Source organism: Staurois parvus, unplaced genomic scaffold (assembly GCF_062004578.1).
Source record: "Staurois parvus isolate SC_StPar_1 unplaced genomic scaffold, SC_StPar_1.0 ptg000154l, whole genome shotgun sequence".
Lineage (NCBI taxonomy): Eukaryota > Metazoa > Chordata > Amphibia > Anura > Ranidae > Staurois > Staurois parvus.
Genome location: NW_028317950.1, coordinates 23,950,375 through 23,963,699, shown reverse-complemented (window position 1 = coordinate 23,963,699; position 13,325 = coordinate 23,950,375). Strand labels below are relative to the sequence as shown.

Here is a 13,325-nt window from a genome sequence, read left to right as displayed (position 1 = left end):
ATCTGTATGGAAAACAAAAAAAAGCAGGCTGCTATTGAAAAAGTGATTGTCAAATAATATCAGTCATGGAAGTCAAACCAATCCAAAGGCTTCAACACTTTCTGAATCACAACTCTAGAACCAGTATGTAGATAAAAAATTCTGACTTTATCATGACTTTGCTTGCTGTATTCTAATATGTGCTAAGCAGGTTAGAAGATATTGAGGTTGACGATAGCAGGGGTGCTAGCGCTTTGGAAGGGGGTCAAACATGGCTGCCCTGTTTTACTGTCTGAAAAGGTTTTCTTTAAGCAGTTAGCTTTGTCAAGGACCCACATCCAGATTAGATACTCAAGGGAAAACCGCGGACAGGTGAGATCATTCCAGTGCCCCCCCACCCCATCCTTCACAATGGTAGACTGACAATACAGTCCAAAGAAATAGAGCCTAAGGGCATTTGTCAACAAGCTTAATTTTGATCAGAACTGCTCATCTCTCCTTACAAATAAAGAGAAGGACAGCTAGCCACGGGTTTGTGCAGCTTAAAATGTCCAATAAAGGTCAGGAGGAGATCAACTGCAGGTCAAATGCATTTGTCAGTGAAATCCACGGGTCACAATACATATTAAAATGTGCCCAAACATACTACTCGTTATCTTTTCCTGGATGTCCACCTTCTCTCCTCCTCAAAGTGCTTAGGACCCCCTTGGCTACTACATTCCTCCTAGATATTGCTTATCTGGTTATACTCAGATTGATGTTCTGAGTACACCGGAGAATACTTTTTCCTTTGGCTCTTACGTTCTTATGATGGAAAGCCCTCCCAGGGCAAAGGGCTTTTGCTGTTTTCTATGCTTTTGATACTAACATATTTGTGAGAATTTACTTTGTAGGTTTGCCGGATATTTGATTGCCTCTCAATCCATTCATAAGGATAGTCATATTTTTTTTTTCTGCTTTCTACCCACTGTAGAATTCCCATGTTGTATTTTGCTCTGCCTTATACACCAACTTATATAACCTACAGGTGCATCGCAATAAATTAGAATATCATCAATAAGTTCATTTATTTCAGTAATTCAATTCAAAAAGTGGCGATTATGGCTTACGCATAGTGAAAACTCTAAATTCAGTATCACAGAAAATTTAAATATTGTATTTCATGGTATCACACTCTAATCAGCTAATTAACTCAAAACACCTGTAAAGGTTTCATGAGCCTTTAAATGGTCTCTCAGTTTAGTAGGTTACACAATCATGGGGAAGACTGTTGACTTGACAGGTGTCCAGAAGACAGTCATTGACACCCTCCACAAGGAGGGTAAGTTACAAAAGGTAATTGCTAAAGAAGCTGGCTGTTCACAGAGTGCTGTATCCAAGCATATTAGCCTCTTCATGCTTGTCAGTAATCCGGATATGACCAGAGATGTGTGGACTGACACAGGGAATATCAGGCTTCAGGAATGATGTGGATAATATAATTTATTGTGAGATACACCAGTATACAAAACGCACAGTGCAAACAAATACCAAATAACCAAATCTTCACCCAATATATAAATAAAAGCGTAGTCAGGGCTGGAGAGGTAGAATGGTCAGGCAGGCCGGGTCAGGATCAATCGGGCGGATCAGGTACAGAGGAGTAAGCAAACGGATAGTCAAAGGGAGAGCTGGGTCGGCGCAGGCAGAGTTCAGACGTAGTCGGAGTTAAGCAAGTAGATCACAGGAGTCAGGATACAGATACATGACAACAAAGGCTCATGGGAAAACAAACACCAAGGCACTGGTTACAGGCCTGATTACTATTTAAGTACAACTCCAATCAGCCTCAGGTGATGGCTTGATTGCAGGAGGTGACATCCTGGCTGCTGGAAGGCACTTGCTGGTAAGTCCCGGTACTGCAGCCCATAGAGCAGGTGAGCTACAGCATCACCAGCAGTGAGCCCTTTCCTGACAGCCTTGATGCCGAGCGGCCGCATATTTCTTTACTATTTATAAACAAACATGTGCTGAGAGCGCATGCCCTGCGCTCTCCCAGCAGATGTGTCGGTGTCCCATGGAAAGGTCCCGATCTCTCCTTGCGATCGGGACCTTTCCGATCATGTGACTGCCGTGACAGCCAATCACCTGACCCTAAACCCCGCCCTGCCTCCTTGTGTCAGAAACCCCTTAAAGGGCTGGGAGGGGTTAATGGACAGTTGAGTGGAAGGAAAAAGTGTGGTAGAAAAAGGTGCACAAGTAACATGGATAACTGCAGCCTTAAGAGGATTTTGCAGCAAAGGCCACTCAAGAATTGGGGGGAGATTCACAAGGAGTGGACTACGGCTGGTGTCAGTGCTTCAAGAGCCACCACACACAGATGTATCCAGGACAAGGGCTACAACTGTCGCATTCCTTGTGTCCTGAACCAGAGACAACGTCCGAAGCGTCTTACCTGAGCTAAGGAGAAAAAGGACTGGACTGTTGCTCAGTGGGCCAAAGTAATCTTTTCAGATGAAGGTAAATTTTGCATTTAATTTTGGAAATCAAAGTCCCAGAGTCTGCAGAAAGAGTGGAGAGGTGCAGAATCCAAGTTGCATGAGGTCCAGTGTGATGTTTCTACAGTCAGTGATGATTTGGGGAGCTGCTGGTGTTGGTCCATTGTGTTTTATCAAGTCCAAAGTCAGTGTAGCCCTCTACCAAGAAATTCTAGAGCACTTCATGCTTCCCTCTACTGACCAGCTTTATGGAGATGTCGATTTCATTTTCCAGCAGGACTTGGCACCAGACCACACTGCCAAAAATACCAATACCTGGTTTAATGATCATGGTGCCACTGTGCTTGATTGGCCAGCAAAATCGCCTGACCTAAACCCAATAGAGCAGCTGTGGGGTATTGTCAAGAGGAAGATCAGAGACACCAGACTAAACAATGCAGACAAGCTGAAGGCCACTATCAAAGCAACCTGGGCTTCCATAACACCTCAGCAGTGCCACAAGCTGATTGCCTTCATGCCACGCAGCACTGATGCAGTGATTCAAACAAAAGGAACCCAAACCAAGTATTGAGTGCATACTATACTGTACATGGACATACTTTTCAGTAAGCCAACATTTCTGTATTAAAAATCCTTTTTTTATTGGTATTTTGCGATATTCTAATTTTCTGAGATATTGAATTTTGGGTTTTCACTAGCTGTAATCATCAAAATTAAAAGAAAGAAATGCTTGAAATATATCACTCTGTGTGTAATGAATCTATATAATATATAAGTTTCGCTTTTTTAATTGAATTACTGAAATAATTTAACTTTTGATGATATTCTAATTTATTGAGATGCACCCGTATTTCTGTTGACATTGTACATAGTAATGGAGCTGGATCTTAGCTAGAACTTTTTGGTCCTTCTGTTATCCCTTTTCTTTTCAAATGTGCTTGTTATGACAGAACAAAAATAAAGAGTTTTAACAAAATGTGCCAAAACAATTTTTGTACAATCAACATTAGATTTACCAAACCTATGCAATATGAAGATGTACCTAATGTATCTAATTAATTTGTTTTCTATTAGGCAAGCCCTTGCACTACATAGTTGTTGGTAGATCTAAAGGAGATTGTACAATCAGATTGTAACGTGTATTGTAAGCCTAAGGACCATTTCACACCTGATGCAGTGTTGCCCAGTGCAGTCCCAACACAAGACAAGGCAAAAAGCCCTGTTCATCCCAATGTGGTGCAGTACCCCAGATGGAGTGGGATACTTTTTCCCAGGGAAGCATACGACATAGTTCACAATATCGCACCACACTGTGGCCTAAAGAATAGAGATGAGCGAATCGAACCAGGCGAACCGGAATTCGAGTCGAATTTCAGGAAATATTCGATTCGCGGCGAAACCGAAATTTTGCCTACTTCGGGTGCGCGAATCGAACATTTCCCGATCAGCCGGCAAAAGTGTCCCTGCAGTGAGCTCCGCTATTTCTGACAGTTCTCTGACAGAAGGAACACATGTTTAGCGGTTGAAACATTGTATCTATTAGTTTATATTTAGGATACAGATGTTTCAACCACTGTTCATGTGAAGAAGCTGTGAGAGAACTGTCAGAAATAGAGGAACTCTGCACATACACTTTTTGCCGGCTTGGAATTATTCTTCTTTTCATCCTACTTCTTCTTCTTCTTCTTCTTCTTCATCCTCATCCTCATCCTCTTCTTCTGAGGATGAGGATGAGGATGAAGAAGAAGAAGAAGCAGTAGGATGAAAATAAGAATAATTCCAAGCCGGCAAAAAGTGTATGTGCAGAGTTCCTCTATTCTGCAGATACACTTAGAGGAGCTCTGCACATACACTTTTTGCCTGTTTGGAATTAATCTTATTTTCATCCTACTTCTTCTTCTTCTTCTTCTTCTTCTTCTTCTTTATCCTCATCCTCAGAAGAAGAAGAAGAGGATGAAGAAGAAGAAGAAGAAGAAGTAGGATGAAAATAAGAATAATTGCAAGCCGGCAAAAAGTGTATGTGCAGAGTTCCTCTATTCTGCAGATACACTTAGAGGAGCTCTGCACATACACTTTTTGCCGGCTTGGAATTAATCTTATTTTCATCCTACTTCTTCTTCTTCTTCTTCTTCATCCTCATCCTCATCCTCAGAAGAAGAAGAAGAGGATGAGGATGAGGATGAAGAAGAAGAAGAAGAAGAAGAAGAAGTAGGATGAAAATAAGAATAATTCCAAGCCGGCAAAAAGTGTATGTGCAGAGCTCCTCTAAGTGTATCTGCAGAGCTCCTCTAAGTGTATCTGCAGAATAGAGGAACTCTGCACATACACTTTTTGCCGGAAACCGCTGTATGGAGGGAATGTCCCAGAACTGTCAGAAATAGTCTATTTCTGACAGTTCTGGGACATTCACTCCATACAGCTGTTTCAACCGCTGTATGGAGGGAATGTCATAGAACTGTCAGAAATAGACTATTAATGACAGTTCTGGGACTGTCCTTCCATACAGCGGTTGAAACATTGTATCTATTTGTTTCCATAAATGGATCCATTTATGGAAACAAATAGATACAATGTTTCAACCGCTGTATGGAAGGACAGTCCCAGAACTGTCATTAATAGTCTATTTCTGACAGTTCTATGACATTCCCTCCATACAGCGGTTGAAACAGCTGTATGGAGTGAATGTCCCAGAACTGTCAGAAATAGACTATTTCTGACAGTTCTGGGACATTCACTCCATACAGCGGTTGAAACATTGTATCTATTTTTTTCCATAAATGACATTCTGCAGATACACTTAGAGGAGCGCTGCAGATACACTTTTTGCCGGCTTGGAATTATTCTTATTTTCATCCTACTTCTTCTTTTTCTTCTTATGAGGATGAGGATGAAGAAGAAGAAGTAGGATGAAAATAAGATTAATTCCAAGCCGGCAAAAAGTGTATCTGCAGCGCTCCTCTAAGTGTATTTGCAGAATGTCATTTATGGAAAAAAATAGATACAATGTTTCAACCGCTGTATGGAAGGACAGTCCCAGAACTGTCAGAAATAGTCTATTTCTGACAGTTCTGGGACATTCACTCCATACAGCTGTTTCAGAAATAGACTATTAATGACAGTTCTGGGACTGTCCTTCCATACAGCGGTTGAAACATTGTATCTATTTGTTTCCATAAATGGATCCATTTATGGAAACAAATACATACAATGTTTCAACCGCTGTATGGAAGGACAGTCCCAGAACTGTCATAAATAGTCTATTTCTGACAGTTCTGGGACATTCACTCCATACAGCTGTTTCAACCGCTGTATGGAGGGAATGTCATAGAACTGTCAGAAATAGACTATTAATGACAGTTCTGGGACTGTCCTTCCATACAGCGGTTGAAACATTGTATCTATTTGTTTCCATAAATGGATCCATTTATGGAAACAAATAGATACAATGTTTCAACCGCTGTATGGAAGGACAGTCCCAGAACTGTCATTAATAGTCTATTTCTGAAACAGCTGTATGGAGTGAATGTCCCAGAACTGTCAGAAATAGACTATTTCTGACAGTTCTGGGACTGTCCTTCCATACAGCGGTTGAAACATTGTATCTATTTTTTTCCATAAATGACATTCTGCAAATACACTTAGAGGAGCGCTGCAGATACACTTTTTGCCGGCTTGGAATTAATCTTATTTTCATCCTACTTCTTCTTCTTCATCCTCATCCTCATAAGAAGAAAAAGAAGAAGTAGGATGAAAATAAGAATAATTCCAAGCCGGCAAAAAGTGTATCTGCAGCGCTCCTCTAAGTGTATCTGCAGAATGTCATTTATGGAAAAAAATAGATACAATGTTTCAACCGCTGTATGGAGTGAATGTCCCAGAACTGTCATAAATAGTCTATTTCTGACAGTTCTGGGACATTCACTCCATACAGCTGTTTCAACCGCTGTATGGAGGGAATGTCATGGAACTGTCAGAAATAGACTATTAATGACAGTTCTGGGACTCTGACAGTTCCATGACATTCCCTCCATACAGCGGTTGAAACAGCTGTATGGAGTGAATGTCCCAGAACTGTCAGAAATAGACTATTTCTGACAGTTCTGGGACAATCACTCCATACAGCTGTTTCAACCGCTGTATGGAGGGAATGTCATGGAACTGTCAGAAATAGACTATTAATGACAGTTCTGGGACTCTGACAGTTCCATGACATTCCCTCCATACAGCGGTTGAAACAGCTGTATGGAGTGAATGTCCCAGAACTGTCAGAAATAGACAGAAACTGTCACAGAACTGTCCTTCTTCTCATCCTTCTCCTTCTTCTCATCCTTCTTCTCATCCTTCTTCTCATCCTTCTCCTTCTTCTTCTCATCCTTCTCCTTCTTCTCATCCTTCTCCTTCTCCTTCTTCTCATCCTTCTCCTTCTCCTTCTTCTCATCCTTCTCCTTCTTCTCATCCTTCTCCTTCTCCTTCTTCTCATCCTTCTCCTTCTCCTTCTTCTCATCCTTCTCCTTCTTCTCATCCTTCTCCTTCTCCTTCTTCTCATCCTTCTCCTTCTCCTTCTTCTCATCCTTCTCCTTCTCCTTCTTCTCATCCTTCTCCTTCTCCATCTTCTCATCCTTCTCCTTCTCCTTCTTCTCATCCTTCTCCTTCTTCTCATCCTTCTCCTTCTCCTTCTTCTCATCCTTCTCCTTCTTCTCATCCTTCTCCTTCTCCTCATCCTTCTCCTTCTTCTCATCCTTCTCCTTCTCCTTCTTCTCATCCTTCTCCTTCTCCTTCTTCTCATCCTTCTCCTTCTCCTTCTTCTCATCCTTCTCCTTCTCCTTCTTCTCATCCTTCTCCTTCTCCTTCTTCTCATCCTTCTCCTTCTCCTTCTCCTTCTCTTTCCTCATCTCCAAGGGCATTTAAATTAAAGGTACAGTGTTCTGCACTAATTTAAAGGCTCTCTGAAGCCTAGAAACCCTTTTTATAAGTCATCTTCGTAGCGAAGAAATTCGCATCGAATCGAATTTCACACTGGAATTCGCCGAATCAGCCGAATCGAATTTTTGAGAAATTCGCTCATCTCTACTAAAGAACTTAAGGAATTATTGCTTGTGACTTTTCTATAAAGTTTTAACAAAAACTAAAGTGCGATGCACCAGGCACTGTTTAACCTTTTTTTTCTTTACTGTATGGAAATGTCAAAAAGTACCATTTTATTAATTTCTATGTACCACAACATAGAAACACACGGATAGACAAATGGCTCTGGCGCCTGGACACTGCTCCACAGTCAAGAGCTCAATTTTAGTATGAACAGGGCACATAAAAAACAATGTTTTTCTGTGTGCCCTTGCAGAGACCTATGTTTTTTAACCGTCTCCCGCCTGCTGTATAGGGAAATGACGGGCAGCGGGAGCTCTCTTGTTCTGGGAGATCAGTGCCCATCAATACCAGATATCAGTACCCGTCAATGCCAAATATCATTGTCTATCAATGCCACATATCAGTGCCCATCAGAGCTGCCTTTCAGTGCTCATTAGTGATGCCTGTCAATGCCCATTAGTGCCACCTATCAGTGCTTCCTTATCAGTGCAGTTTATCAGTACCTATCTGTGCTACCTATCAGTGCCAATCAGTGCCACCTATCAGTGCCAGTCAGTGCTGCCTATCAGTGCCCACCACTGCTGCCATTCGGTGCCAATCAGTGCCAGTCAGTGCCACATATTAGTGCCCATAAGTGATGCCTGTCAATGCCCATCAGTGCCTCCTCATCAGTGTAGTTTATCAGTACCCATCAGTGCCACCTATAAGTGCCACATATCAGTGCCGATCAGTGCTGCCTTTCAGTGCCCATCAATGATGCCTGTCAGTACCCATTAGTGCTGCCTATCAGTGCTGTCTTTCAATGCCCATCAGTGCCTCCTATCAGTGCAGCCTCATCAGCACACATCAGTGAAGGAGAAAAATTACTTGTTTACAAACTTTTACAGAGACTAGAAAAACTTTTTTTTGCCTTTTTTAGCTTGTTTAGCAAAAAATTTAAAAAAGCAGTGGTGAATAAATACCACCAAAATAAAGCTCTATATGTCTCAAAAAATGATAAAAAATATTGGTATGGATACAGTGTTGCATGACCGCGCAATTGTCATTCAAAGTGCGACAGCACTGAAAGATGAAAATTGCCCTGGGCAGGAAGGGGGTGAAAGTGCCCTGTAGACAAGTGGTTAGGGCTGGTTCACACTAGTGCAGAGGGCTGCATTTTTCTGTATAAGGGTTTTCCGGTGTGCCCTGTTCATTTATCCTCACTGCAGGGCAGAGCAGTGCAGAAAAAAGCAACATATCTTTTTTTTTTTTTGCTTTGCAGCCATCTGTGCGACTCTGCATTTCTATGCAGATTAGCTGCCATAAATAGAAATTAATGCGATGTCACTTTGTGACGTTCCATTAAAGTTGAGAAAAAAAAGGGAAAACAGTGCCTTGTGTTGTAAAAACGCAAGGCACAGTGACCCAGCTGTGATCACTATACACAGAGAAAGACAGAAATGTTTTCACAGCAGGTAGTGTGAACTCGTCCTAAGTGCTGAAAAACACCAGTCTCTGCACAAATGTGAATACACCTAAATTTAAAAAAATTGTTTAAGCGTTATATGACTTTTTATATACTGTGTGTGTATATATATATATATATATATATATATATATATATCTTGTTTAGATGTGTTTTTTATATATATATATATATATATATATATATATACCTGGAGCTCAGTTCTGAAAAGGGGAACATTATAGTTTTAGCTTTGGCTTTGTTTTAAATAATAATATAGGCCTGGTATCCTCATCAATGTGTCACGTTTTCTTATAGGTTATAGTGATGGCATGTCGAGAAGTGGAACATGGAAAGGTAAAGGGAATTGCTAACCCTAATTACACAAACAATTCACGTCTGTTCTGGCCCCATGAAAGAGCCCACACACTATTGTCCCCACCACAGTCCTACAAATACACACTGCTGCCATTTCAGGTGAACGCAGAGCCAGAATTTACTAGAATGCATATGGTATTTTGTCTGTTGGAGTAGAACAACTGGCTGCAGCAAATTTGAGAGGCTGTTTGTGAGGATTATATCCCTGGTCAGAATAGAAATAAGACACTAGCACTGCAAGGAAAACACTCTGATTGGCTGATATTAGAAAGAAGGTTCTCTGTACATCAACACTGTTCTTTGTAGTTATTTAATAAATGTGCCCTGACTTCAGATATTTTGTTAGGTATTTTTTGATATAAAATGACCAGGATCTCTTTTGCAGAAAAAATGTGAACGCTATTGGCCGCTGGATGAAGAACCTGTCCAGTATGGACCATTCGCTGTTAGCACGGTCAGTATACTGAATTGTGATTATAAGGAATTCTAATGTTACAGGTCCCACCTGAGGCCTGCAGAGCACGCTGGCTTGTGCAGTTGCTCCCAGTGAGGTGCACAACAACTTTAGGAGAGGTGATCTGCACACACGAGAAAGTTCAAGACCTTTCTGTTTGATAAAATATGTATTTTTTAATTAGGTAACTATGAAACTTTGTAAATTCTGTTATTTAGTATTCAGCCAGCAGTTGAAGTTATACAGTCCTTTTCACATCTGCTTTCCTTTTCTTATTTTCTGTTCTAAAAAAAAAATTTCTGGTAATAGAGCTCAGTAGCTCAGTAGCTGAAATTTATAAACAGAGATGACTAAATTAGAGATGCTGTTCATGGCCCCTCCTCCCTTTCTGATCAGACAAATGCATACAGATTTTTAACTACTCAGAAACAGTTTGAAAGCAAACATCTTCTGCTGGGTTCTTTCTCCTGAAAATCCATGATAATGTGTGATCCAAGCATCCTGGGTGCTTTCTGCACCAACCTCTTCCTCGTGTTTTCTTTCTTTTAAGCTCACAGGAAATGATAAGCGCATTGTATTTCTGGTAGGATCAACAGGTATTTTCCAGTCTGAAAAGTGAGAACTAAGGCCCTGTTCACACTTGCAGTTGGGCAGAGTGCAATTTCCTGCTGGAGATTCAGCAGAGTTTATGTGAACAGCTGTGAGCAGAAAGTCCTATACAAAGCAACCAGTCGTGGCTGTTCGCATGTTATCATGCATGCAGTGATTATCTGCAGATGATTGGCCCTGGAAGCGAACTGTTGCATCCATGGGCGTTCATTCTTGGGTAATTGTTGCATGTATGAAAACGTGAACGGCTGCTGATGGCTGCAGGCGCTGTCAGACTGTCATTGCTCTATATAAGTCTCCCACAAGCAATTTGTAGTCTGTCCCTAATTGCAAGAGTGAATGGAGACTAATGCAGTCACCAAATCTAAGTACTGGTAAGCTTCAATACATTTAATTTTGTGTTTCCACGTTAGATGTATTTTAAACCTTTTTTGCATTTTAGAACCAGATAATAACACCAAATAGAACTGACTCAGAATTGACCCCAAACCATCCTAGTTTCTCCTAATATTAAAGTGTTGTGTTTTATTAGATGGCGAAGGTCATTGTGAATCCAGAGGTGGTCTTTAGGAACCTAAAGGTGATATATCAAGAGGTGAGTGTGCTGCTAAGCAGTCTCCTAGAGAGCAAAAATGTTCTGACATAGGCCTCTCTCAAACTGGATGGATGAGCATATCAGGGGTGTCGCTGAGGTTCTGAAAAACCTGGGGCACCTGGAAGGGGAGGATGATTTGTTGCACTAAATGGGCATTGCTGAAAGGTAGAATTGGTCAAATTGAGCTAATAATGAGAGTACAGACCGCCCCCTCCCAGGATACCCCTTCAGTACGGTCACCCTTTCCACAGCCTACACCCTCAGTACAGACTGTCACCCTCCCAGCCAGCCCACTCATGACAATCTGCCACAACTCCCAGCCTTCTTCCCCTGTATAGACCCCTACCCCTCCCAGCCTACCCCCCAAGCACCAACTCCCAGCACAGATCCCTGCCCTTCCCAATCTACTTCCTTAGTACACATCTTCACCCCTCCGAGTATGTCCCCTCAGTACAGACTGTCACCCCTCCAAGCATGCACTCTCAGTACAGATCTCTGTTCCTCCCAGCCTACCCTCTCAATATAATGCTCCTGCCCCTCCCAGACTGCTCCCTCAGTACAGACCCCTCCCAGCTATCCCCCTAAATACAGACCCCTCCCTCCTACCCAGTCTATTCTCTCAGTATAGACCCACCCCCAGCCCACTCCCTCAGTACAGCCCACCCCCTCATTATGAACCACCAAACAGAATATGCCCCATAGGTGCTGCCACCCACCTCTGCATACTAAGCTCTGCCCCTGTCAGGAAAAGCGCATACACATGTGCAAGAACAGAACTACAGTTGGTCTTGCTCATACCCAATGTGCTGGTGTGTGAAAATTCTTTCTTACAAAGAAAATATTTTTACTGAAATTCTACTAGCGTATTGCCAGCTTTAAAATTGTGTTCCATAAAAAGGAATAAAGCTTTCTTAAAGGATAAGTTGACCTTCATAATAAAATGCACATATTTTTGCAAAGCATTACACCCGCAATTACTAGATCACGGGTGCAACGTAAGGCTCCTGCAGACATGTCCTCTAGCTTTTGCTATACTTTTATATGGGCTTTCTGTTTAAAAGCTGAAGTGTCAATGGACTATGAGGACGCATATCAGAACCTTCGCAGTCCATTGAGAACTATAAGCCGTCATGCTCCAAAAGTGAACTTGGCCTTTAAAATGTTTATTAAAAACACAGCACTGGAAATAGACCCTAAAACATGGCTCTATGTAACCTATTGCAGCCAAACTTGTCAGGCTGCTCGCAGTGGTTTTGAGTGGGTCTGCAGTCTTTTGTCTCTTGGTTCTCTGCTCTGCTGCCTTCTCTTCAGAAAACTACAAAGGCAGGTGTTGGAACCAGGAAATTCTATATTTGTGGAGATTAGTAAACCGCAGACAAAAAACCCCAAAAACATCCTCTGCAAGGCATGCCATAATGTGCTAGTATGCATTTCATACTAGCACATTATGTAAAACTTACCATAAAAGGAAGCCCTCCAGCAGCGCTCTGTCACTGCTGTAGAGGCTTCCATCTTCACCCGTCTTCTTTCCGGGTTCGCAAGCTCCGGCCTTCTGACAGGCCAGGCCGCGATGACGTCACTCCCGCGCATGCACGGGTATGCCATTCCTTCAGAGTGCATGCGCTGGATTAAATGAGGAGAGAATATCTCCTAAATGGTGCACATTTAGGAGATATTAACCACTTGCCGCCCTGCCACTGTAGAAATACGGAGGTACGGGCAGGCAAAACCACGTTTGAAAACGTGTGTTTTGTAAACAGATAGGGGGCGCACGCGAGGCGCACCGCCTCCCTATCTGTCCCGCCGATCACCGCCGCAGATGTCAGTCGCCGGGTCACAGCCGGTCCTTACCGGCTGTTTCCTGGCGATCGGCGGCAAACAGTGACAGACAGCACAGCTGCAGTAGCTGTGCTGTCTGTCACTTCCCTGACAGCTCGAGGACGAGCTGATCGAGAAAGAAGAGTTTCACACTCTCAATCAGCGGTGTCCCGTGCAGCACACACCCCCGCCCCCTAGTAAAACACTCCCCCTCACACAGATAACCCTTCCCTGCAAAATAAAGTTAACCCCTTCCTCCCCAGTGCCATTAGTTCTGTCAGGGATCGCGGCCTGCCCCTGTGATTGACCCGGATTGCCCTGACTACGCTGCCTGCTCCTGTGATTGACCCGGATTGCCCTGACTACTCTGCCTGCTCCTGTGATTGACCCGGATTGCCCTGACCATTCTACGGACTAACTTACCCTGCTGACCCTGCGTGTGACCCGACTACTCTTTGCCCGCCGATTCTGTACCTCGCTTAC

General features: G+C 42.6%; 1 protein-coding gene across 1 annotated transcript in view; it reads left to right on the top strand.

Annotated features, from left to right (window-relative positions):
• The window catches only part of PTPN18 (protein tyrosine phosphatase non-receptor type 18), a 118,221-nt gene that overhangs the window by 59,428 nt on the left and 45,468 nt on the right, over positions 1-13,325 (top strand). Inside the window, exons 6-8 of the mRNA XM_089675259.1 lie at positions 9,307-9,345; positions 9,752-9,820; positions 10,962-11,024. Coding sequence (XP_089531385.1) covers positions 9,307-9,345; positions 9,752-9,820; positions 10,962-11,024 — 171 coding nt within the window. The remainder of the gene's footprint in view (positions 1-9,306; positions 9,346-9,751; positions 9,821-10,961; positions 11,025-13,325) is intronic.